Source organism: Anser cygnoides, chromosome 3 (genome assembly GCF_040182565.1).
Source record: "Anser cygnoides isolate HZ-2024a breed goose chromosome 3, Taihu_goose_T2T_genome, whole genome shotgun sequence".
Classification (NCBI taxonomy): Eukaryota; Metazoa; Chordata; class Aves; order Anseriformes; family Anatidae; genus Anser; species Anser cygnoides.
In genome coordinates, this window is record NC_089875.1 from 87,827,255 (window position 1) to 87,852,738 (window position 25,484).

Below are 25,484 nucleotides of genomic sequence, written 5' to 3' on the forward strand. Positions count from 1 at the left end.
CTTCCTACATAGCCAAGGCACAGGAATTCAAAGCACTTTCTGCACTAGAAAAATGGATTATCCTTTTTTGACTGCATGCCCCAGGATGTTGAATGTAAGCCTCTGGATATTATGTTTGCTTTTCTTAATTATCTTTCATGGGCCCCAGGCTCAGATCCATAGCCCAAGAAAACTCAATTCAGCCCAAGAAACAAGTCAAACTGTTCCAGCCAGCAATGTGCTCTACTTAAAAGATAATGCCACTCCTCTGCTCTGTCCAGCACAGCATGGGAGACCCTATATGACTTTCTTGTATCTACAGAAGAGGCATAATGACTCTAGCTGTCTAACATATTTTGTATTGGGCTGGTAGTTATAGTATACGTTGCTGATTTTAGACACAAGGGAAAGCAAGAGGTAGTTCAGGCCATCAAATGTCATCGCTCTTGCATTTTTCAGGTTATTTCTGAGACCATTGTCACTTTTACCATATGCATGCAGGAAAAAGTGCTTTCTATAGTTTTATTATTATTATTATTACTATTGCTATTTGAAAAGTGTAAATATCAATATGTTACTCACTGAAGAGACAGTGAAAAGTAAGGTACATTACTGAATTAGGTGTGGCTCGATAACCTTTTTTTATTTTTTTCATGGTACTGCATGTTACAGAGACGTGTTCAGCGAGCGAGAAGAGATGAACATTTCCTCTCCCTGGTAAGACTTCGCGTTTGCTGCTGCCGAATTTCCCCCATTGTCTGTAACTTCCCTGTTGCTCTAATCTCCCTGGGGTCATTTGCAGTTTGAGTCTGTCCTCCTCTGTTGGCTCCCGTTCTGATTTCGGTGTCATCAACAAATTTGACCGCTGTTGAATTTGCACCAAAGAAGTCCCTGACAAAGAAGAGACTTGCTCAGGCTTCGACCCCAGTGCAGCCGTCCCGGGCCCAGGGGGAGGCTGTGTTTGAAGTCTGACACGCGCACTGTCGAAACTGCGCCGCAGACTTTTGTTTCGTTACACATTCATCCATCTGCCACAAAGCCCAGCCCGTGGACCACCACGAAGTACTCTCTGAACCACCAGGAGGGTGGTCTGAGACGCGCTGTGATTCTGCGTTAAAAGTTTATGTTAAACCGTGATGCTTTTTGCATAAAACTCATACTAGGGGACTTTCTTCTGGCTTCTATTCATAGCAGGGTACGCCGGTTGTTTCGCTTTCCTGGAAAAAAAACTATTTAAATGAATGCTCAGGGGAGTAGTGCATATTTATTTAAAACTAAGCTGCAAAAATAGAATGGAACTTTTTTGTTCTTTCTTTATATATATTCCTCTTAAGAAGGGTAAGAGCGTACAGTCTGCTGAGGTGTTGGTCTTGTTGTGTTTTCCTTAAAGGAGGAATCAGGGCCCAAGCAACCCCGTGAGGTGTCGGGAGCTGGGGAGACCCCCTCAGCCTGCACCCCAGCATTGGAACAGGGTGGCTGCACCTCTGGGTTCGTTTTCCCGGTCAAAACCCACAATATTTCCCCCAATGTTTTGCGGAAGCAATGTTTTGTGGAAGACTCTGGACAGCTTTTCCACACTTTAAAGTACCATAATCCACCCAACACGAAGCGCGGGATTTCAGCGCTTCTTTTACGTATGGTAGGGATTAAAGGAAGACGCGGATCTCTCAAATTAAGACAGTTTAAGACCGTTTTATTGATGTACATCGTCTCTTAACGCGCCGGGCACACCGGCGGGCTGCCTCCCCCCGGCCGCACAAGATGTCCGCCGGCCCCAAAGGCCGCCACCTGCCGCGAGGGCGGCGCCGCCGCCGCTGAGGGGGAGCCCCGCGGCCCGCCCCGCTGCGGGATCGGCCCCTCACCGGGCTGCGGAGCGGGGCCCGGCATTGGCACCGGCACCCACCGCCGAGGGGAGCGGGGAGCTCCGCGGACACCGCCGGGTGAGGAGGGACGGACCCGCCTGGCACGGGAGAGGGTGGCCGGGAGGGAAAGGGGGGGGGAGCGGGGAACCTGCTGCAGCGCCCCGCCGGCTCCCCTCAGCCGCCCGGCTGGCAGCCCTCGCCTCACCTGCCCGCTTCTGCCGCTCCCCGCCGGGTCCCTGGCTCCCCGAGGATCCACCTTGGGGCCAGGCTACCTCCATCTGCCCCCGTCCTTCGCTCGGGGGGCTGCTCGCAGAAATATGGGGGGCACCTCTAGCCCCCCGAGGAGTGCGGCCGCCTGCTGCTCTGGTGACAGCTCCCTGCTCTACTACTCTTTGGACCCTTCCTTTCTCCCCTCCTCCCAAGTAAACAAGTGCTGGAGATGCACAGCTGCTGATAACATTTAATATTATCATTATTTTCTCCATAGGTTCTAAAGGAGGTAATGCAGAGGAGAAAAACGTGATTTCTGCTGTCTGTCTGTCATAGGCGTGTATGTTTTTGTCTTCTTTATGGTATTCCTTAGGTGTCCTTCAGCATAATTTTGTGATCTTGACTATCTTTTCTAGGCAGTTTTCATAAATCTAACTTCCCACAGGCACCTGTACGGCATATGTTACAGTAACCTGCATTATTTTGTAACTGAAGTAAGTTCGATAGCAAAAGCTAGAAGCAACTTGAACGTTTTGTATTTGTTTGCAAGCTGAATACTCTGCTAGAGAGCAAGTAGATACAACAGCCTCTGCTGGAGACTAATAAAAGAATGCAGAGTGCATGCGATGTAGGTTATGTTTTGAAGGTTGTGGTAAGCCTGTACAGTCTGTGAATGCTTGTGTAAGAGGTACAGACCTCTTATCAGTTCGGGTTCTGATTTGAAGATCTCTTACAGATGCAAAAGGACAGTAAATGCTCTCCTTGTCTGAAGGCAAGTGTCTTAATTTGGTGGGGAAGGGGAAAAGAGTCACGAGTATCTTCCTGCATTGGAAAGGTGCGGCAGGTGCCACTGGAATGAACGGTGATGTCGGATGTTTTCCTAGTCTAGTGATGTGACTATGGCACATAATTGTTGTCCAGGTATAATGCCATACACGCTTCTGATCTGAAAGAAAAATCCCTTGGTTCTGTATATGCAGTACTCACTGTATCGAAGCAGACTTTTCTGAGGCCATCAATCTGATGTGTCAGATGTGTTTAATACGCTTAATTAGTCTACTTAGTCTTCTTTTAGTTTCTATAAATGCCCTCAAATTTAATGTAGTGAGACGTAATTTAGCAATGCTCTGGATGTAACTGAAATGTGTGTGGACAGCCTGTATATTATCTTGTGAAGCAACAAAGCAATCTGAAGCAAACTTTTAAGTACACACAGCCAGCAAAGCTGGCTGCTGCATTTTTTGCCTTTTTTTGCCCTCTTTTTCAGATTAGAGAGCAGGGAAGAGTCTTTGAAGAACCTTCCTGTCGGAATGCCTCACATCAATGCAGCTGCAGCACTGCAGTTCTGCATGCTGCTGTCTGCGCTTCCTGCGCAGTATTTCCTATCCCAGTGGTATGGAACAGACTCCGCTCAGCGCATCCAAATAACAGAAAGGTTGTAAGTCTGTTCTTCCCTACTGTATTCATCTATAAGAGTTCTCATTCTCATCCCCAATGACACTTTGTCCTGGAAAGTGGGAATGCGTTGCCCATTCCTGCATGAAAACAACATTCAAATCATACCTCAGACATTTTTGTGGCTTAACATGACTGTATTTAGTTGTTTAAAGAGGTCCTTCAGCATTTGAATAACAACCATTGTTTTCTTCCCATAAAAATCTGTGTATAATCTGCATGACTGCATGGCTGTGTCTTAACCTCATTCTACTTTTGGATGTTCCAGTATTTGTGACTATTGATTAAATCCCTTTAAAAGGGGAGAAATTAAATCTTTTATTAGTAAGACTATTTTAAACTTTCCATTACTTTTTGACGCTTATTCTTAAAATAGATTTTCTTGCATAGGTGACTCAGTACAGTGTCTCAAGCAACAGAAATTATTAGATAGAAAATTACTTAAGGCAGTCGTAACGGTGGAGTTAGGTAAATAGTGCCAATATTGTATATGAATTAGGAATTCATGTACTGACAGGGCCATGTGCATCTGTTCTAAATGTAAAGTGAAGAACAGTGCATCAGGTCCAAGTATTTAATAGTGGTGACCATTGGCAAATGTTGGCATCTTGAAGATGTACCATGCAAAGGGAGATGTGCATGACTTAGAGTTTTAATATGGTCTGTGTAATGCATTCGTTGTGTGGTTCATCTGTAGAACTCAAATCCGTGAAGTAATGAGAGCAAAAGATTAAGCTGGATTAAAAAAGAACAAAGTCTGTCTTTGTGGGCGAGGACCCAGATTTAAAAAAAATTTCAGGGTTTCATGGCATGAGTCAACTACTAACCATTTAGATTTATGCAGAATTTGCTTTGCTATTTTTGAATAGTCCTTTGATTATGTGCACAAATTTTGAAATGTCTTGTGCTCAGTATTCTCAAGTAACAGTTGAAACAGCAGAATCTGATGCAATTTGGCAACTCCTGTGGTCTGACTACAGAAAAAAAAAAGCAACTTTGTCATGACAAATGGCATTTTCCAAAATTTACATACGGTTACTGGTACAAGTGATGATTGAAAGGACATTCATTTGCAGGGTAGGTAGTAATCTTTGGGGGGAACTTGTTCCTGGCCACTGACTTCTTTTTCCTGTTTGCTACAGAAGTGAAACCTTAAAGTTTAAATATTAAAAAAGGAAAATAAGTAAATATAAAAAAAAAACACGATAGAAAGTTTTTCAAACAACATGGTGATTGTTTTTACTACTGAAGGCTAATTGCTTGTGGGAGCAGCTTTACCAAGTCTTACCTGAGTGTGGATGCGTGGGCAGATCGTTTAAAGCTGTGGCTATTGAAGACAAGGTAGGATGTTGCATACTGTCTGCATTTAAGAGTATCTTTCAAACATGGTCTATTTTTAAACAGGAAGGCATGCTGCATGGGTGAAATGAATAACAAAGGGGAAATGCTTCTCATTTTCCTATTGACACCGATTTGGGACTTCCTACCAGTTTAAGAAAAGCTTTTGTACGTATTCTACACAAACACGCAATTGGAACTCCATGTGAAGCTAAACATAAATCACGGCAGTAATTCTATATGTGTTATCCTCTGCTTTAAATTTATCTGCTTGTGAAATCTGATTGTCTGTAGGATTAACCACATTACTGATTATAAGCCGTGATACGTTTACAGGATCAGATCCCACAACATGGGATGGATATCTTACGCTGTGTGGTTCTAGAAAATGTAGGTGGGAAATCTGTGGGTTTAGGATGAAGGGAAAGTGTGATTACTGAATAAATGACAATGGGTTTGTCTAGAAGAAGTAAGGTTGTATCCATTTGCATATGTACCACTTTAGTTTAAGACGACCGTTACATGAACTTGTTCAGGGAGGTTAAAAGGGCTTGTTTGTGAGATTTAATTCTTGTGCAGTAGAAATACTCCAAAGGTTTTACCTTGTCTGGACCTTCAAAGGTCCTTTATTATTGATTCATGTTCAATGATCAGGGGTGTCAGGGAGTACCTCTGAACCGTGGAAAATTCAGAATTACTTTTGCCCCCAGGAAAGCCTAGGGGATGTACAAAAGACAACAGAAACTGTGCTTTTCTCAGGTTCACCACAAATTGCTTTGCAACTTTGCAGGACGCTTCAGGCATGTGTAGAGATAAAACCTCTAAACACCAAAAGATCCTTTGATTATTTGTACATTGTTGGAGCAGCTTACCTCTTCTGAATATCTTACATTATTATAAAGAATCGGTTATCCTAAAAATATGGTGGCGCTTATAGCATTCCAAACCTTCTTAATAAAGAAGCTAATAAGCTATGCTCTCAACATTGTATTCTGACAAGTCAGGTTATTCACCCCTTCCTTCTCCTGATAAAAGGTATTTGTCAACCTGAATTCTTCCTACAGGTTTGAGCTAAACCAAGTGTTTTTTTGTTGTTTTTTTTTTTTTTTTTTTTGCGCGCGTGTGTGTGTGTTAAGTATTGTTTGCACAGTTGTGCTACTCTAAGTTTCTTCCAGGCTGGGTGAAGGGAGTGAAAGGGAAAGTGGTAAACACCACAGAAGAGGATAGAAGAGGAAGAAGGCTAGGACAAACTAGCTCTTTGGCACTGACAGGTTCCTAACTGGTATGGATGGAGAACATTTACCCAAATAAATTTGCTGCTCCTACCACCAAAAAAAAACCCCACTGAGTCCCCCACCTGTGAAATTCAGATGAAATTATACTTTTACTGTAGCCTTAAGGTGGGAGTTGCGGCCAGATACCTTGTCCATACTTTAGTTAACCAATCTTTAAAGATTTCACAGTAGAATTTAAAGAAGAGACTGAAGAATCTCTCTTGGAAGTAAGAATAGTATCAAACTCACCTATATAAAGTAAATGGGTTTTCCTTGACATAGAAATTATAATACAGCTGTGGTGCTACATATCCAAAGAAGTTATATTCATACTCTTTTCTCCTGTTGGAACACATTTCTTTGTCTTGTGTGTTCCCTAGAAGTGGTGTTAATGTAAAACTCTCATTCTGTTTGGGCTTCAAGTTGTGAAGAATTTTGAGTCAAAGGCTTTGCACTATTCCTCTATTCAGACAAAGGCTTAAAGTAATAACCTGAAGGCTGATTATCCTAAAACTCAGTTGCTAAAGAATTTGTTTGAATGCTGGGTTATTAATTTTACATTTTAGGAACTGGTACTTCGGAGAAAAGAAAATTAAAAGTGCCAACAATGAAGCAGAAAACCATTCTTATTTTGCAGGTATCAAAGTCTTTGCAGTCCTTTTGTATTTTCCTGGTGGTATTGCATTCTAAGGTCTTTTGTAGGGTACAAAACTTGTCTTGTAAATGTTAGTATTTTTCCTCCTGTCTGATCGTATTCAGTAGGCAAAACAGGACATGTAAAATCTGAAGTCTTTCCGCCCTGTGTTGTGTAAGGGTATCAATGTGATGTACTACATGTATCCATCTATTTCATGGAGTTGATCTGAGTGTGCCTAGTTTGTACTGGTGTGTGGAACAACAGTGGTATAGCTTTCACTTGATTCAAATGAATGGATTTAGAACAACTTCCTAGGAGGAAAAAGAAACCATTGATTAGTCTGCTCCTACAAAAAAAAAATCCCTGCAGTTAGACTGAATAGAAAAATTCTGTGACCCAAACTGGAAAAAAATACGGCAAAATTAGTTATTGCGTGTAGCACTGTGAAATACTGAATATAAAGGTGCAGTTAAACAGCAATTGCCAATACATACATGTGTTTATGCTTTCTGTTAAGACCCATACGTGATATCAAAGGCACAAAAATAGAAAAATACCTTCCTTAGTGGATGCTGGTCTGTCAAAAATTGTAGTAATATTCTGGGGGGAAAAGAAATAAAGTACATGTTTACTTGTTTACTTTGCCTATCAATTTAACTGTCACTTCTCTTCTGGTAGAAATCAGAAGAACGTGAATGTCTGTTTAAATGTTTAATATGCCTGATAAAACATTTCTTTATAAGTCTCTTTCTTTGTTAAATTAGAATCAACTCAGGTTCGCAGTCCAAAGCCTGAATCCATCCAGTTCAGTGTGGGACAGGTGATAGTTCACAAAAGACTTGGTTATTCGGGAGTCATTGTTGGATGGGATGTAAAAGCTAAAGCTCCAGAAGAATGGCTACAACACAAATATCCTCCAGCAAAACAGGTTTGACTGTATTAAACTCTTATTTTATCAATGCATACACACAATAACACAGGTTAAAAAACCTCTAACAGTGCTATGGACTTCCTGCTAACCTAACAGGGAATACTTGATCCCCGATCACCTGTGCAGCTGAGAGAAAGCTCTGTTTGTTTGCTCTCTCTGTTGTCACAGAAGAGCTTTGCTTTTCCAGCACGGATTGGTTAAACTTCACCGGTCAGGGTTGTACTAGATGTCTCTCGAATTAAACTTAATATGCAGTGTTGCATTTAAAGCAGCAGTGTCAACCTATAATGTTAGAGCAAATTTCTCATGGTGTGTTACTGAAGTTGAAAAGCTTTTAAGTATCAGATCTGATCTTCCAGCATAGGTTCAATTGGTAACATCTTCACTGCACCTAAGGAGTACAAGTAAGCCTTTGTGTTTAAACAATTTCAGATAGAGAAAGCTGTGTTTTGGGGCATCTGGACAGTTGGAATATAAATCTACTTAACAATGTGTTTTTGCTAGGATTCTTGAAGCTTTTGAAATTCTCTAGCCACAGTCCTTGTTGCATTTGAAAACCAGATGCTAAATCTTTGTTGACAGTGCTGGTCTGATAATACAGTGCTACATACCCTGTGGGTTGGCCGCTGACGTGCTGCCTAAGTGGCAGGAAGGCACTAATCAGTAAGCCAAAGAGGACTGAAAATAAGAAAAAATGAGAAGCTCTGCCTGTAGACGAGAATCCATGTTCAGCTGGGAGCAGACATTCAGTACTGTTTGTTGCATTTTGTCCCTTCCCCACTGCAATTTTATCCGCCTGCTATTCATCTTTGGCTTCGAAAACACCTGTGGCCTTGCTTCTTCCCCTCTTTTTTTCTCCTCTCGGTGGCATTGTCACCAACTGCACACCTATGCATTCCCCATCAGGCATTCTGAATCTTTTTATGTATCTTATATTTTAATGTTTTCCCAATGATATCTTGTGTTCATCTTTATGGTTTTAAATTCAATATTGATACTATAGTTAAAAGTGTATTTTTTTTAATAATTATTTTAAACTTCCCTTTGCTTTTTCATGTTTTGTACATCAGCTACGCAAAATGTCCTCTGACCTTTAAGAGGCAGCTGCTAAGCTTGGTCATTGCAACCCCCCCGGCATTATTAGCCAGGCTTTCAGCCCAGCCTTTCTCTGCCTTGCAGTTCATCACCACATCGCTGAGCAGAGGCCACTGCCTGTCACGTTGATCAATACTAACTGCTGCATAAACTCCATTTATCTGCCCGTATTCATCCATCACTTTTTCGTGTTTAGATTGTGGGTTACTTTTGATGGGAATATTTATGGGCAGCAGTCAGCACAGTGGGACCCTGGCCTGTGACTGGGGTTTATAGGCACTACAAAAATAATCATAAGCTACACTTCTTTCTTGGCTGGAGGACCTTTAGATATACGTGGTAGTTGCCTCAGCTTTATCCAGGATTAAGATTGAGGCTGTAAGAGGTGGCATTATGCTCTGAATTTGCTCCTTTCTCTCCGGTGTCACCAGTTGTGAAGGTAGAAGGGGGACTAACAAACTGTTGTGGGACCTATCTACAAAAAGCAGGGATATTCTAAGTCATATTTTTTGCAAGATATACGAACAAAAAGGTTACTTAATATCTTGGCTCTTAAAATCAAAAAAGATTTGAGAAGAAGAACTTCACATGTTACAGTGTTGATTGCTTTATACTTATTTTTCCAAACTGATGTTGGTACGATCATAAAAATAAACCTGCTGTACGTATACATTGAGAGGTTTTAGGCCCTGTAAGTCTAGTGAGAGTTAACTGATTATATAATGTAGTCTTTAGTCGTCATCTCCTCTCGAGGCTATTTATTTTCCTTCTATTTTTACAGGATGCAAAAGATACTCCTCACTATCGAATTCTAATTAACAAAGCAAATGGATTTGGCAAATCTACCGCTTACATTCCTGAGGAAGAGATAACGATTATTATGGGATTAGAGGTAGTATTTATTTTTATTCCGTTGCAACTTGCTTGTTATCCTCTGTGTTTAAAAGTTGGCTGACCTTTGGCTTAATGGATGCTATTTATTTCACAAAGGTAGTGAAACTAATAAAGAAAGCACACGCACAAACTATTGCTGTACTTTCAAATATATGTTTTTAGAAGGTGATAAATGACTCAAGCCATGTGCTGTCTACTTAAAAGTATCCAACTGCCTAATTTTTCCTTTGCCTTTAAGTCCCTTAGCATTTTGGTTTCTGTTATGTACAGGCTGTTGCAGACTTGGACTTTTGTTTTAGGATTTCACTGACCAATCAAAGTTGGGCAACTCCTTTCATCCCTTTCTACTGGATCTAGCAAAACACACTGGTTTCACAATTCCACTCTGAAAAATCTCCTTTTGCTCTTTTTTCAAAAAGCTTTTGCTCAGTTGCTGCCCAGACTGAATAATGTCTCCCTTCTTTAACTGCAAAACTCTCTGTGAGCCTAAAATTCTGTTTAGTGTATCACGGTCTTGGTCGCTTTTGATTTCTAGCTTACACAAGGCGCACCTGATTCTTCAACTAGTCAGAGGCTCTGATCCAGAAGGCAGCCTTCCTTAAAACATTTCTGCTCTAGCCAGTGACTGTAACATAAAGTGTGCTAACGTGCCTGAACAAAGGAGTAGGAACTATGCTAACCCAGATACGTGACATAAGGATTTAAAATCGGGTTCTGAGCCCTCTGACTCATGTCTGAAAAATGCACCTTTTATTATATCAGTCAGTTGCCTACCTTTGGTGACCTTTACAGTCCATGGGGAGAAACAAATACCTCACCACAAACATTTACCTTGTGAAAGCTAGCCTTTAAGTTATCAGATCGCTTTATTGACCCACATGAGAAGCTTACTCTTCCCACAGACCGTTAGGGCAACTGATGGTAACAAGCTCACAAATTTAGAGTTGAAAACTGTCTAGGTGAGATTAATTACAGATGATGAGTCATGCCGACACCTCAATTTCAAAAAGGTCTGCGGATTGCCTTCCCACAGCCTTTCCTCCAGCCTAATCGTCAGTTATTTCCTAAAGAGTTGAGGCTGACAAGAAAATGTTTCAACTTGCCCTAACCATTTCCCAGTTCACAGATCTAACCCACTCACTGTAGGCTTTCCAGATCATAACAAAGCACGTAACTTGGGTTGTGCTTTGTGGAGTTGGATCTTCAAGTTAGACACTGTGGTACAGAAGACCATCAACTTGGTCTGTCTTCACAATTTCCTTGACTACTTTAGTGTTCCTGCTGTCTGCTTAGTTGGATTAGATAACTGATCCAGCTGAAAAAAATAACAAGAAGCTGTACCAGCCACAAAGGAGTGGAAACTACTTCAATAAGAAACAGCGCTGAGGTGAAATCATCAACCCTGGTATAGACCTAGCCAGTAACATCTCAGGAGATGTGTTCAACATCTGCAGGACACTGACAGTCTGAGAAAGCCACTGTTCTTATGCCATAAATTACAGTAAAGTGTGGAAAATCCCACTGAAAGTGTATCTAGGTACACAATGCATTTACACTAATCAGGAGTCTTCAAAAACTTAACTCTAGTAACTTAAATCATTAAAGTATCAATTTGTATTCACTGCTAATTCAACTTGAAATATGATTTTCTCAGGTGCACCACCCTGATATGAAAGCCTATTTCAGTGGATATGATGGATCAAAATACATTATGCAGCCGTGGTTGAAAAAAATCTATCCTCATGACTGAAGTATTCAACTATTTGTACATATAATGTGCACCTGGACAACATGTTTCCTTTTTAAACTTGAGCAAACAGACACCGGGATAAAGCTAATGTATATTTTTTTCCTGTGATGAAATAAAACATTCCTAAGCAAGTTTTATGTTGAAGAATTCATTTCATTAGAAGTGAACAAATGGCATGTTCGGTTTACCATCATTAACTGAACTGGGGGTGGGGAGCAGAATAGATGAAACAGTTAAATACTCTATTTGAAGAACTAATAATCTTAATTTTTGAGGAGAGACCTAACTAAAGGCCAACTGGAACTGAACTATTTCTAGTGAGAGCTACAGTAAAGTATTCCTGCAATAGTTTGACTACTCTCTTTACAAAAGCATGCACTGTGCTGCTTTCAAATGACCCGTGCAAAGGAAGAGCTTTGAGTGACATAAAACCATTAAATGTCATTTTTTGCACCTGGACATGCAAATTAAGAAACTTTCTACTTTTGCTCAGTACTTAAACAATATTCTTAATATCCTGTCTTGACCATACTTGCTATTGTAACAAAGTAAAAAACAACAATAAAGGAAAACAAAAAAATGAAGAAAAGTATAAAAATTTATTAAGAAAACGTGTAAGATTTGTAAGTTTTTAGAGCAACTTCTTTCTTCTGTTCTCTTTTCCCTTTATCTCAAACACAGCAAACACTCTACAAGAAGCATAAGCAGTAGCATTCTGGATTCTTTCCTGCAGAGTCAGTGAATCTGGGGAGTTAACTTGATGACTGTCTGTGTGTCCTCCCCATTCTTTTGTTTCTTCTTCTCTTATTAATAAAGGTTTTCCCAGTGACTGGCCAAGCAGTCGACATACTTCTTGAGCTTTCTGCCGTGTGTTTGCAACAGCAGTGACGCATACTTGACGGCTGAGAGGCAGAGAATGCAGCACAATAACAAGCGGGGTCAATTTGCACAAATATTCATGCCAAACATTTTTTTTTCCTATGTTTCAGTTTTTGTAACTGCATGGGGTAAGGACCATCACACCTTTCCACACCTTCTGGGTGGTAGATTGAAAGTTTGAGGGGAAACTGTGAGGAGAAAATGTGAGCATCCTCATCAGCTGTAATCAAGCATTTCAAACGCCTACATGCTGCAGGCACCGGTGGCGCGTGGTGCAGAGCAAGTGTCCAAGCGCTGCTCCAAACATCTGGGTGCTCAGCTGTAAGTCATGCCAGCACCTACATGAATTCACTGGCCTGATTTCCAGACTCTTGTATCGACACCTTTGAGATACACTTCTGACATCTCCAGAAATGTTACCTGCAGTGAGCTGAGCTCCCTTCTTAGCCCAGGCATATTTCTTTAAAGGGGCAAACCCCAAACCAAGATTAAACTTCCCTCTGGTTCTCCCACCCTCTTCAACATTAGTGGGATATGCAAAAATTCAAATAATTAGTAAACACCTAAAATATTAAGACCATGAGCTTCGAAGTAGCATATTTTGATGCTGAGCAAGCACTGTACATGGCTCACTTCAGAGCACGTCAGTAGCTAAAAGTAATGGGAATTGGCAAGGGTACTTAGAATTATCAACATCTGGTAACACATTTGTACCTCCATGAATAAATTCAAATTAAACCTACACATGCTGATGTAACCAAAGTCAAATTATGCTGACCTAATATTCACAGCAGATTATACTTCCAATGGAAATCAGTGAGAAAATATTTATTACATTCTGCTTCTGCACAGGGGCACTGCAGAAAGAACAAGATGCATATTTCTAGGCTGAACAACATTAATTTCTAAGTTATATTTAGAACAAATGCTGAGATCTGAACATAAATTTTAATAGGTACGAAGGAAACTATTTGCTCCCATTACAAACAGTATAAATTATGTATTCATATTAAATGTTATCTGAGGCTGTAAAATCTGTGGCATAAGAGAAAACTTACCGAAGGGCGTCTACGGCTTCTGGCGTGTGGTAGAAATGAGGTGGACTGATGGTAACAGAAGCCCCTAATTTTTCAGTAAGTAAATTGCAAACATTCTGCATTTTTCCAAAGTCACTGAATATAATAGAGACCTGGAACGAACACAGACACCAGACAAGTAATTTTTTTTTAAACTTTTCTCCTATGATCCAACACTTGTAATTAAATCAATGTAAAGACAGATTTGTACAAACTAACTGAACATACTAGTCCTGTATATACCACCAACATTTATTGAGTTGGACACTTTTATATAGCCCTAGAAACTATCAGTTGTTTTCCAACAGAAAGAAGCTTATAAAACTGTTTAAAATTGAGGATTAATAAAATTCTCTTTTGTGAGGAGGTCTGGCTTTCTTGGTATGTAGACAATCTGAAGAATGAACAAGTACTGTGTGTGACACATCATCAGATAAGAACATCTTAGTTCTTCCCTTTTAAATTTGAACTTAGATTACCAGATGTTAATTATGCAGAAGCCTAAGCAAAATGATGTGGAAAACATTGGGCAGGAAGGAAAATTACATTTTAATTCCACACATTACGTTCAAGAAACCTAAACTATGAGACCAAAAGAAGCCTAGCCCAGTCCCATCCAACTTGCTCAAAATCCTGCGCTGGGTGAACAGATTTGCCTCAGTGCCTACAGATAACTGGTCACTTCAGTCTAGGATGAAAAACAATTTAAACGTTTAGCTGTCTGTGCCTTTGGCATTAAGAAGCATTACATACAGATGATACATCAGGAATTTGGGTGTTTTCCCAACTGCTACAAAAGCAGGCATCGCTATCAGCCCAGGATCCAGAGCCCTACAGCCTTCCCAGCAGGGAAGTGCCAGCCAGGTGGCAGCTTTCCAGGCAGGAGCAAGCCCTCTTCTGTGGCAGAGCACCCTTGTCAGCAGTCAAGTAATTGTGCCCAGCTGCTAGTGTTCAGGAAGCAGAAATCCCAGTTCCCAAACTCTTTTTTAAAAGAGTCTTCATCTTCACCTTGCAGTACAGTGCTCTCATCGCCAAGTCAGGGTCACCATCTCGTACCCCTGACTCTTTCACTTCTTTTTGCACAGAAAGGAAGCTTCAAGGGGTTACCGCTTGTCAGCTGCGCTGCAGAAACGTCCTGTGGGAAAACCTCTCCTTTACCTCGTGGTAAGTAGGATCATTCAAGGAAGTTGAATCCCTCAGCAAGAGAGGACTACTTCATATACAGGGTAAGGTAAAAATGGATACCGACAATTATCACAAAGTAATTAATGCACAAGTCTTGTTACCCTTGGTAGCCTCTCAGTGTACCTCATCCTGGCTTGAATCCTTGCTCTGCCTCAGTACCTCATCACACCACTGAGCCCAAGCTAGGCTTAGGGCCTTAAAAACTGACCAAGTGACGGGGCAACTCCACCTCTGCAAGGACAAATGGCCGCGTCTGTTGTGCAAAACCGCACCAAGTACGCACCTTCATCTGACTTACACACCCTTCATCTGTAACTCAGTGGCTGGATCACTTTCTGGAAGGTGCGGTGCCAACCTGAACTAAGACCAAAGATGAGACTAAACCTGGATTTCTTTCTTCAGTGAGAGCTCTTGCCACATATAAAACCCATACAGCCTCTCGTGCTGCTTTGCAAGAAAACTCCTAATTGTGTTTTGTGGAAAGCTGACCATACGGTCTCACTAGGAGGACCATCATAGCGTCTGCCAGATGGCTGCCAGTGTTTAAAAGATTAGTTCCCTCAAGGGGATGAAACAGAAGTCTGGTCAAACAAAATAATGGTGGGCCGTAAGGCAAGAGGGAAACTGCTCAGACTGGGGCAGCTCTGGGCACTCAGGAGTTTTACTGGTAAAAAAGCAGGTGCCCTTGGGGCAGAAAACAACCGAGCAACACTTGTGGATTTTGTTTCCGCACCCACAATCACAGTTTTCACTTAAATTGCTTAGAGCTAGATCCAATAAAATAAATTCCACCTGCATTTACAGAGGATACCTGAGCATTAAAATGCAAAGCAGTCTATTTCCTCAATAAAATTATGATTAAGGTTAAAAAGTGTGAAAAAATAATATGAGGAATGCAAAACCATTACAGACACATTGTAAGGTTTGGGTAAGGCTGTAAAGGACAAGAAGTTGTGTTTTACAAAAAGGCAAGCATGTTAAGATATGCACAAGAACAATCTAATCATCCCACGAGATCATCACGCAATAGATGAACTGTTACGGTTAGGATACTACAAAGCTTTGTGATCCCCTACAAAACTTCATTCTTCTGCGTATTTTCCTTTGTTAAAGCATGAATTAGAATTTATCTGCTTACAGTTGAAAGTATGTCTCGAATTCTTAATTACATCCTAAAATAGCTATTTGTCCGGGAATTTCTTCGTTCTTCTAAAAACTGTTAGAGTAGACAAATTGTTCATGACAGCGTAGAGAATGAAATAATGCATGACTTCTGTGATTTGATATGTAACACAAATACAACGGCAAACTCTTTAGTACAGAAGCCAGCGTAAAAGTTAATTTAAAATTCATTCATATTGCTAAAGTAGTCTCACACACTGGTCAATGGCACTCCATTGGTTTTATGAAGCTGCACTAACAAAACTAGTGCTTATATAAAGGGGGAGTCAAGGTGAAACTAACCTCTGCATGAAGCGCTACAGTACCGCTACTTAAGCAGCCCAGAGCAACAGTACTGCGGCCAGATTTTCAAGTTCTGGCCCTGTGCAACCACAGAACTTCTGAACAACAATTACAGCCGGTCCAAACTGCCCACTGGTGTAAACTTGGTCCACGTAATTTGCTTCCCACTTACTTACAGTCTTTGTTGTATAAAAATTGATGGCAGGAGAAGGCTGACGATTGGTTTAGTTACCGCATAGGGCTGAAGTAGCAGGCCTAAGCTTGTTTGTAGCCTAAATAATAACTGTATGTAGTTGTATTAATTTTTAAGTACAGCTTACCTAAAAGACTTGATAATTGAAGCTCTCATGATAGTAGGTATCTAAATTGCAAAGTTAAAGTCATTCAGCAGATGACACTAATGATATCATTTAAGTATCTGAGGACTCATTTTAAAATCTAATTTTGTTCTCCAAATTCTCATTTATTTGTATATTTATCGCTGTTATTTAGATGAGAATATACCTTAAAACAAACATGCAAATTAAAGAGGCTGAACTCTGATTTAGGGGACTGTAAACTATAACTCTATAATACTGCTATAGTTTTACTGCAGGCTTTTATAAGAATCTTTATAAGAATCTTCATAAGAATCACTGAAGTTGCTGGGTAGTGACTGAAGTGATTAAATCTGAAAAGATTCATTGATTGAAAACACATTATTTCCCTTAATTAATATTTTCAGTGCATTTACTTCTTGCTATAGTACAGATGTGCAAAAATAAACTCCCCTGAGCTGATTCTGAAGAAAATGGGATTATTCTAATAATATTTAACTTTCACACAGCACTTTTTACCCACAGAATTCAAAGTGAATTACCTAGGAAACAATCAGCTTTGCTTTGCTTGCAGCAAGCTGATGGCAGAGTAATGCAGAATAGACCAAAGTCCAGGTGCTGTTCAACTGTGGCTTAAGCAGATATAGGTTAGGGCTGCCATGCCACGGTTGTCCCCCATCCATTCTTGTCCTCTGCCTTGCACTGTCTCCAGTTCACGGAGCTAAAATAATGGAAAAAATAATCACTTTTTTTTTTTCCAGATTAGCTTTTAATTGGAGCAGCTTTCCAAACTTGCCTATTACCTCATCACGTATGTACAAATTCTGTCAAAAAAGTAGAGGGCAGGGACATCTAGGGGTTGAGGAGAGAGCAGAACCATAGGTTTGCTTACAGCACCATGCGATGACAACCTTAGAGTCCCAGAACGAGAGTCCCTCCCGCTGCAGCACAGAATAACAGCACGCAATCATCTGACAAGAAAATAATCCTTTCCATGCTACAGCAGCAGAAAACAAGTTCTGCACACAACAGAAGACTACAACTGAATTCTGCTTTAAATTGCAGTCTTTCAGTAGCTTCTTCGGACTATGCTGCCTTTACTACAGAGAACATCTAGTTATAAGGAAAGAGTCTGCAAATTTTCCTTGGTCCTTGCTACATTTTTTGTTTTCTTGGGTTGAATACGTACCTCTGCTTCCATTTGGTAGGTGTTCTCTAGTCTACTAAAATCCTCTGTTACAGTCATATTTTCTTCCTAAAACAAAATACAAGAATATAATCTTAAAAGACAGAAATGAAGGGTCTGTTGGAAACATACGTACACTGTGTTCTGTAAAAGCTGAACTGTTTTGGCTTGTAACTTATAACTTAGAAACACAAGTTTGGAATTTTCCATGCAAATCTCGTCAATTAAGGCTGGATATTAAAGATTTCTTGACATCATTTAAAGTAAATTATACAGTAGCTCTATAAAGCAATTTTGCTGCTATTCACTCAAGGAGAAGAATTAGTTCTTGAAAGCAACTGCTAGCTAGAGGCTCTGTGTATCAGTGTGTAACTGTCAATTCACCTGGTACAAAACCCAAGATGTTTCAGTCGTTTTTGTTATTTAAACAATGATTAATCAATGGTTATTCAGCAGGAAGGAAACCCTTAAAAGAGGTTATTCCGCTTTGACCCTTCTGCATTAATACCAGCTATATTTTCAATGTAAGGTCCATACAGAGCACTAGCAAAAACTTTACGATTTACAAGCAAGATACAAAACTAAGATACAGAGCAACTCTGGCTACCTCTGAATATTTGACCAGCTTGCTAGCAGTCAAACATTTCTTTCACCCACTGCCCTCTTTGGTAAACAGTTTGGATGAACAGTTTATTGTAAAATTACTACAACATAACAGAAAACACAGTTTACAGTTTAATTCTGAGTTTGAATTTAATAGTCAGGAGCTGTAGAGAAGCAGATACCAAGCCTTCCAAATTACTGAAAAAGTTTTACTTACTAAATGTATTTGCATAGGAACATAATATTTGCTTTCATTGTTGACACATTTCTAAGGATGCTCTGTGTCAGAATATTTTCTACAGAGGACTCAAATCTTCAAGTTTATTGTGTGGAATACATATTTTTTTTAGAAATGACATTAATCACAAGAAGCATTTTCCTTCTAAAATATCACATGGAAACCAGACCTATAATTATCATTGCACAGTGCCTACAAGAAGCTTTTGGGTTTTCTGAAAAACAAAAATTGAGTTTTCAATTTTATGATTGACGAATAATGCTCAAATACAAGAAGGAACATCCTTATTTTTGGAAAATCTCTCCTAGCAAAGGCAAGGACCATGGACAGTTAGTCCCTAAAAGCCATATTTCCCCTTTTTACACTCATAGGTTCGAGGTACTTGGGAAGCATGGCTGGCCATGGTTCGTTAGAGAAAGATGGAGCAAACCATACTTTTTATAATAGAATCAATTGTCAATACAATTATCAGGAAAGTTTTTTTCCCTTTTTTTTTTTTTTCCTAGCGATATACATCCATGTTTTATAGGAATAACCACACATAAAACTCCTATTTTACAGAAATAACGATACTGTAATAAATCTTGAGAGTAAAAACAGAAAAAGTGCATTTGTTTTTCCTCGTCTCCATTCCTTAATCCCTTTAAAAAATACATTTTTCCTCTGAACAGGTCAGTCTTCTTCTAAACCTTTGTTTGCTTCTTTTTCTGTTTGTTTTTGCGCTTCACCCACTTGCTGTTTATTTAAGGGCAGTGCCATCTTGTGGTTCTAGGCACTACTGCAAGATTGATGCAGTTGGGAGTGAAAAACCATCTTGTGCCATCTACTAGAAAATTTCCCTCATTGCTAATTTGTATCCCAGCAGATTTGACAGTAGCTGTATGTGTTACTGAAGATAAAGGGAAGACCTAATTGCTGAAGTCATAACGATGTGGCCTCTTCTGATACATCTTCTGCCAGAAGCTTTGTTCCGTTTCAGGAACCTGTTCCATCTTCAGACAAGGACACAGAGAAGACAAGGAGGTGATGGCAGAATTTTAAATTGAAATCAGGGCTTTGACTACATCAAAAGCAAAATACTTTTCTTTTTCCTATTCCTTATGTCTACTGTTTGTATTTTGGCTCAGGAACTGTTCATTTGATAGCAATAACCACAGGAAAAAAGTAGTTTTCACTGTGCCTTAAGAAAAACTACACTTCCAGTGTGTCAGGTGTCCCGGACTTCTGAAATAGTTTTCTCAAATTTCTAAATCTGTGGGCCAAGAGACACAGTATAAAAAATAAATGAATATAACATTATTTTTATATGAAAACTCAATTACCTCTAGAAACCATTGAATGATTCTTAACAGAATCACACCTGTATGCTGCCTATTATATAGGGTATTTTCTGATCCAGCAGTGATATAAACTATCACTGTTGCGGGTACTTTAAAAAACTGAGAAGACAGGCAACATCCCGTTGAGCTTAGAGTATCAAGTCTAGAACTGTTCCTCACCTTATGTTTTGCTTCATTTCAACACACCAAAATCTCATATAGCCCTTCCTCCTTCCTATCTGCTACTTCTGGACACTTGCTTCTTCACAGAACTGTTGTGTCCACCCTCATCACACCATGACCGTTGTAGGAACGACTACTGCTTTCCCCAGAAGAGAACAAGAAAAAAAACTAAATTGATATTCAGTGAAAGCACGCTTCAAGGAGACAGCTATGTAACAGTACAGTATGAGAAAAAAACCTATCTGAAGGTAAAATTATGTGTTCTGTTCCTAATTACTGAGTAAACAAAATTATGAGTCCTTCTTACAAGACCAGCCTCAATAAGCAAAAATGTCAATAGTTTGGAAATGCACACTAACACACAGTTGTAGTAAGCTGCACTGGTTTGTGTAGCTATTGCTTAAAACTCTGGAGACACCTGGAAATGCTTCTTAAAATTTACTTGTACACTTGCAGAGATACATCTAATGTTACTCTAGACTCAAAAATAATACTCAAAAGATATTGAAATAACCGAAAGAGCTAGCTTTTTCCACCTGAACATAGCATTTTTTTTTTCTTAGTATTAAAGAACCATTTAATGAGAGATGTGACATATGAGACTGTACATAACAGCCCGTCCATCAGAGTGTCTCTGCAAGGTTACCCCAGCATTTCAGGACGGGAAGCCCTGACAGTCAGCACGCACACACTCCGGGCGGCGGGTCTGTTCCCAGCCTCTCAGTCCATCACGCTGTTTCTTCCCTTTGGCATTACACAGACAGAATGACACCTACGGTGAAGCAGTTTCTGGTGCTTTGTGTCTGTTCGAAAAACAACAGGAGTATAGGTGACAGTTATTTTAAGAAAGGTTTTGCACTTTCTTAGTTTGTACTTAAGTTTGTACTCAGCAAACGTCAGGATACTTTGGGGATATGTCTTAAACTATGCGGTAGTCTAAGGAAGGTGATGTCTTATGCAGGCCTTTCTGCATTTCTTAACCAAGGATGCATTGAAATTGGAAAAAAAATGTAACTGGGTAAGCAAAGCTTCAAATCCTTTTTTCCACTGACTATATGGATATGCATCCACGGCTGTGACTCCTGAGTAACAGGTTCCAAATACGGAGAATAGTGCATGTATATCCAAGGACACAGCCCAGTAAAGACAGAGCCTGCTGGATACAGTTTGTGAACTGGTTTGTTTTTTTTTCCTTAAGTAACACCCCCTCTCTAAAGCCTCAGCTAACCTGTACAATCACTGCTATTTTTAAACAAGATGGCCAAAGATAATTTTCAGATACAATGATTAAAGAAAACAAATGTTATCTCCACACCACCCCCCAGATAAATTGCAAGCTGTAAATATAAATCAGTTTGCTTCTAGAGAAGGAAAAAAAAAATGCTGCTTTTGAACAGCTGGGCTCAGTAAGAGATTGGTTTCCCCATTGACTGTACTTTCCCTGCAGCCCTCAAAGCAGATTCTGTGCTCTAAGTGCAGTAGATACTTACAGCACTCTATAAATAAATGCTACTATGTGCAACTACTTCTGATTAAAAACCTGTGTAAATGTATATGGAAATTAGGTGCAGCCCCTGGCATCCTGACAAGCTGCTAATGCAAACTCCTGCTGCTGCAGAGGTTACGCACTCCTGATCTCCCAGGCTTCCTACAGCAGCAGCACGAACGGCTAAGGAAACGGTTCTACGGATTAATTAAAAAATAAATATATGGTCTAACCTGCTGATTTCTAAAGGGGCCTTAGACAGCCTTGCAAGAACTACAACCGTATGGAGATTGTGAAGAGAGCTGAATTTTACAGTGGTCTAGAAAGGCATTAGCTACAAGTGATGTTAGGAAATGCAGTTAGGAGCAAACTGCCAGCAGTGAGATCTCTTAGGAGAAAAGCCAGAGGGCAAATGAAAGCACTAGTGGTTTACAATCGGATGGAAGAAAGCACTAAAAATTACACCATAGGGAACTACTCTGGAAAAAACACACCACCTTGTTGTTCCCCAGAGCTAACACATTGCTAACACCCAGAAGCCCAGAACTTAAGCAGCATTTCACAGCCTCTCCAGTCTGCAAACAGAACACGTTCAGTCTCCAACATGTGCTAGGTCTGAAACAGCAAGAGAGCGCTGTGAAACTACTTAACAACCCACTGAATGTTCAGCTCTCACAACACAAAAGTAGTCCATTTTCTACCTAGTTTACACCGTTTACATGCCCCCGTAACATTCCTCTCTGCATATACCCAAATATCACCATGTTTGTCCCGATCACACTTCATTTTGCACTTATTTTTACCAGCCTGCGTGAGTGTATACAGCACCTCAAAAGCACGCTCACTGACTTAACAGCCTGTGTACTCCTTTTGTGTGTCACCTGCCATGAAGTCGAATGCTCCCCGCAATCCCATTTCAGCCAGGCTCATGCCAAAAACCAGTCACTTATTCAGGTTCCTTGTAGGGCAGACAGCTGCAACTACTTTTTCTCACCTTCCCACAGTTTGAAATGCTATTTAATTGCATCCAGGATAAAAATACCTATGACCTGATAGCTCCCCACAGTGGTGGGTACAAGGCTTACTGTTTTTCTCTACTAATAAAAATGGACGAATGATAAGTTGCCTCGTCTTCCCCTGTTCCTCTGAAAATCCACGACCAAGCTCCTACCAACTCACTTGATGGAAACCGAAGGCACTCAGCCTGTAACCCCTCACAGAAATGCACCATTTCTGACTGAGCAAGTCACTCTGATGGCGAATGAATCCTCCTCCCGGTTGTCATCAGTGTGAGCAGGGCTTGTGTGATGTGACAGACACCCCACAGCTGTGTGTAGGGAAAAACACAGGTGATAGCTTTGGCCCACAGCGGCCTCCTTGCCATCTAGTCCCACGGCTGCAACGTGACCCTTACCGGAACAGGGGGGCTAGAGGGTCTTTCTTATCGCCTTCCTTCTTCCTGAAGGAATGCTTTGTTCAGCTATTACAGAAAAGACAGGCAGCATTGCCATCCACTTTGAAATAAAACAGTAAATCCTATATTTTGGGGAGGGGAAAAGAAAAGTTGGAGTCAGTACTTATCTTCAAACGCATGTAGCATTTGAGCTGTGGGCATGCCCTGTCACTGTAAGCACATCACTGTTTAGGCTGAGTAACTCACTCTTACTTCGTATTTACAGATGCTGAATTCCACTGTAACATCATGCACTATCACTAAATACTTCTGCAATACCTTTATTACCATACTGAATAATTTGGGAGTATGTTATCATCTCCCTTTTCCCCAGCTCATCTGTGAATGCATGGAAATGGCACAGACTTCCTGGAGGACTTTAGGAGTAAGAAACTTTCAAACCCAGCCAGTTATCCCACCAAAGATCTGGTTTGTTGTGTTTTTAAGAGTCCAAACCCACCCACTTATCCCACCAAAGATCTGGTTTGTTCTGTTTTGTTTTTAAGAGTCCAAACCCAGCCACCCACCCACCACGGATCTGCTTTGTCACCTTTTGTTTTTAAGAGCCCCGGGTGCGGAACCCTCCAGAAGCGTTTCACGAAATCCCCAACCACCCCCCGCAGGACTGCCAGGAGGGAACCTATCCCCGTGGCGCCTTCACAGCGCCGCCCGCCCTCCCCGGCGCCCCCTCAGCCCCCGGCGGCCCCTCACCGGGACGCCGCGGTGCCGGGCGCTGTGCGCGATGTACTCCAGCCTGCGGGACACGCTGCTCCGCGCCGCCCCGGCCGCCCCCTTCCTGCTGCCCAGCCGCACCGACACCCGGGCCCGGTCGGGGCCGGCGCTCAGCTCCGCGCTGCCGCTCACATGCAGCTCCCGGCCGGGCGGCACCGGCCCCGGGGACGGCCCCGGGGACGGGGCGAGCTCGAAGCCGCGGGCGGGGAGCGGCGCCGGCAGCGCCATGGCGGCGGGGCCCTCCCGGCCCCACGGTAACCGCTGCACCGCTGCACCCTGGGAAGGAAGCACCGCCGTCACCCCCCTCCTACCGCCGTGTCGCGCCTCTCGCGACCCCCCTCGCTTTCCCGACATGGTCGGTGCCGAGGGGGAGCTGCCCCGCCCGCTGCCGCGGGGGCGCCGCCATCCCAGCTGGCGGGGCAGCCCGTAATGGCGGGCGGGGCGCGCGGCCTCTGAGGGAGGCTGCCCCGTTTCTGGCTTGTTTTCAGTCTGCTCAGAAGGAGCAGTCAGGCATGGGAACGGGTTGCCCAGGGAGGTGGTGGCGTCACCGTCCCTGGGGGTGTTCGAGGAAAGGTTGGACGTGGTGCTTAGGGACAGGGTTTAGTCGGTGACATTGGTGGTAGGACCAGATGATCTTGGAGGTCTTTTCCATCCTTAATGATTTTATGATTCTATGATTCAACTTTTATCCATTTTTTCAGGCATAGTAGGGCCCAAGAGGCACACTCCATACCAAAGAACTCAAGGGAAAGGGAGCTTGTCCATTCCTGTGCATGGAAGCCTGGGTTGTGCAGTGCCACCACGCCTCCTCTGTGGGCACCCAGGCAGGATGGTCACAAACCAGCCCCAGCTTGGTGCTGCCCTTCCTGACAAACCAGCCCTTTCTCCACAGTGGGGTCTTGTAGCACACGTGTTGGCTCTGCTAATGTCTGCTGGCCAAGTCGCGTTAAGTGCCGCCCCTTCCTTCGGAAGGGCACAGGGATGCATGTCCTGTGCAGGGAAGGTATCCCTGATGCAGGGGTGCAATCACAAAGACTCTTGAGGCTGGAGGGGACCTCTTGAGATTTAGTGCAACTCACTGCTCAGGCTGGCTCAGCTGGAGCTAGTAGCCTGGGATCATGTCCAGTTGGGTTTGGATATTTTGAAGGAGAGAGACCCCACAGCCTCTCTGGGTAACCTGTGCCAGCGTTTAGCCATGCTCACAGTGTTGCCTGATGTTCAGAGGGAACCTCCTGTGGTTAAGTTTGTGCCGTTTGTCTCCTGTCGTATCACGGGGTAGCACTGGGAAGAGCCTGGTTCTTTCCACTTTGCACCTGCCCTTCAGGCATTTACAGACATTGATGAGATTCCCCTGAGCCTCCCCTTCTCCAGGCTGAGCAGTCCCAGCTCTTTCAGCCTCTCCTCATGTGGAAGATGCACCATCCTTTCATCGTGTTTGTGACCCTGTGCTGGACTCAATCCAGTTAAGTCCACACTTTTCTTGTACTGGGGAGCCCAGAGCTGAAACCCAGTGTGGCCTCACTAATACTGAGCAGAGAAGGATCACCTCCCTTGACCTGCTGGCACTGTTCTTCCTAATGCAGCCCACAAGGCTGTTGGACTTTCTTTGCTAGTGAGCTCTCAGCATGCACTGGTTCATGAGGTTATTCTCCCCCAGATGCAGAATTTGGCATTTCCCCTTGCTCAACTTCATGAGATTCCTCTCAGTCCAGTTCTCCAGCCTGTCCAAGTGACTATGAAATGACTCACTCTCTGGATGAAGCGAGAGCAGTGGACATGTTCATTGTAGCTTTAACAGGATTTTCAAAACTCTGTCCCATAGCACCCTCACACAAAACTGATGAAGTTCAAACTAGGCATGTGGACAGTGAGATGGAGTGAAAACTAGCTGAGCTGCCACACTCAGAGGCTTGTGATCAGCAGCGCAAAATCCAGCTG

The 25,484-nt window shown here is 42.0% G+C and overlaps 2 protein-coding genes across 4 annotated transcripts; one reads left to right on the top strand and one right to left on the bottom strand.

Moving 5' to 3' along the window:
- The first annotated feature begins 1,763 nt into the window (after positions 1–1,763).
- LOC106047531 (F-box only protein 21-like) lies at positions 1,764–11,557 on the top strand. Of its 3 annotated transcripts, XM_013199073.3 has the most exons (8): positions 1,778–1,919; positions 2,329–2,391; positions 3,319–3,489; positions 4,758–4,847; positions 6,685–6,755; positions 7,520–7,683; positions 9,563–9,673; positions 11,330–11,557. In XM_013199073.3, exons 3-8 carry the CDS (start codon positions 3,362–3,364, stop codon positions 11,423–11,425), a joined length of 660 nt encoding a protein of 219 aa, XP_013054527.3. In that variant the 5' UTR covers positions 1,778–1,919; positions 2,329–2,391; positions 3,319–3,361; the 3' UTR covers positions 11,426–11,557. The 3 variants fall into 3 exon arrangements, with proteins under 3 accessions (XP_047921390.2, XP_047921392.2, XP_013054527.3); XM_048065433.2 differs by lacking the exon at positions 2,329–2,391 and having other exon boundaries at positions 1,764–1,919; XM_048065435.2 differs by lacking the exon at positions 2,329–2,391 and having other exon boundaries at positions 1,764–1,919; positions 3,319–3,486.
- Positions 11,558–12,005: 448 nt separating this feature from the next.
- Positions 12,006–23,851, bottom strand: IRAK1BP1 (interleukin 1 receptor associated kinase 1 binding protein 1). The gene is made up of 4 exons (XM_048065432.2): positions 23,526–23,851; positions 17,536–17,601; positions 13,363–13,493; positions 12,006–12,327 (listed from the first exon to the last, which is right to left on the bottom strand). Exons 1-4 carry the CDS (start codon positions 23,772–23,774, stop codon positions 12,057–12,059), a joined length of 717 nt encoding a protein of 238 aa, XP_047921389.1. The 5' UTR covers positions 23,775–23,851; the 3' UTR covers positions 12,006–12,056.
- Positions 23,852–25,484: the final 1,633 nt, after the last annotated feature.

What these genes read in the sequence shown, in the direction of transcription:
- LOC106047531 (XM_048065433.2), top strand. Translation starts at nt 3,362, where the DNA reads ATGCCTCACATCAATGCAGCTGCAGCACTGCAGTTCTGCATGCTGCTG. An exon ending in CTGTGGCTATTGAAGACAAG is followed by an intron (nt 4,848 to 6,684) that starts GTAGGATGTTGC and finishes TTTACATTTTAG; the next exon opens with GAACTGGTACTTCGGAGAAA. An exon ending in CGATTATTATGGGATTAGAG is followed by an intron (nt 9,674 to 11,329) that starts GTAGTATTTATT and finishes TGATTTTCTCAG; the next exon opens with GTGCACCACCCTGATATGAA.
- IRAK1BP1 (XM_048065432.2), bottom strand. Translation starts at nt 23,774, where the DNA reads ATGGCGCTGCCGGCGCCGCTCCCCGCCCGCGGCTTCGAGCTCGCCCCG. An exon ending in CCCGGCACCGCGGCGTCCCG is followed by an intron (nt 17,602 to 23,525) that starts GTGAGGGGCCGC and finishes ATTTTGTTTTAG; the next exon opens with GAAGAAAATATGACTGTAAC. An exon ending in GAAGCCGTAGACGCCCTTCG is followed by an intron (nt 12,328 to 13,362) that starts GTAAGTTTTCTC and finishes TCTGCCTCTCAG; the next exon opens with CCGTCAAGTATGCGTCACTG.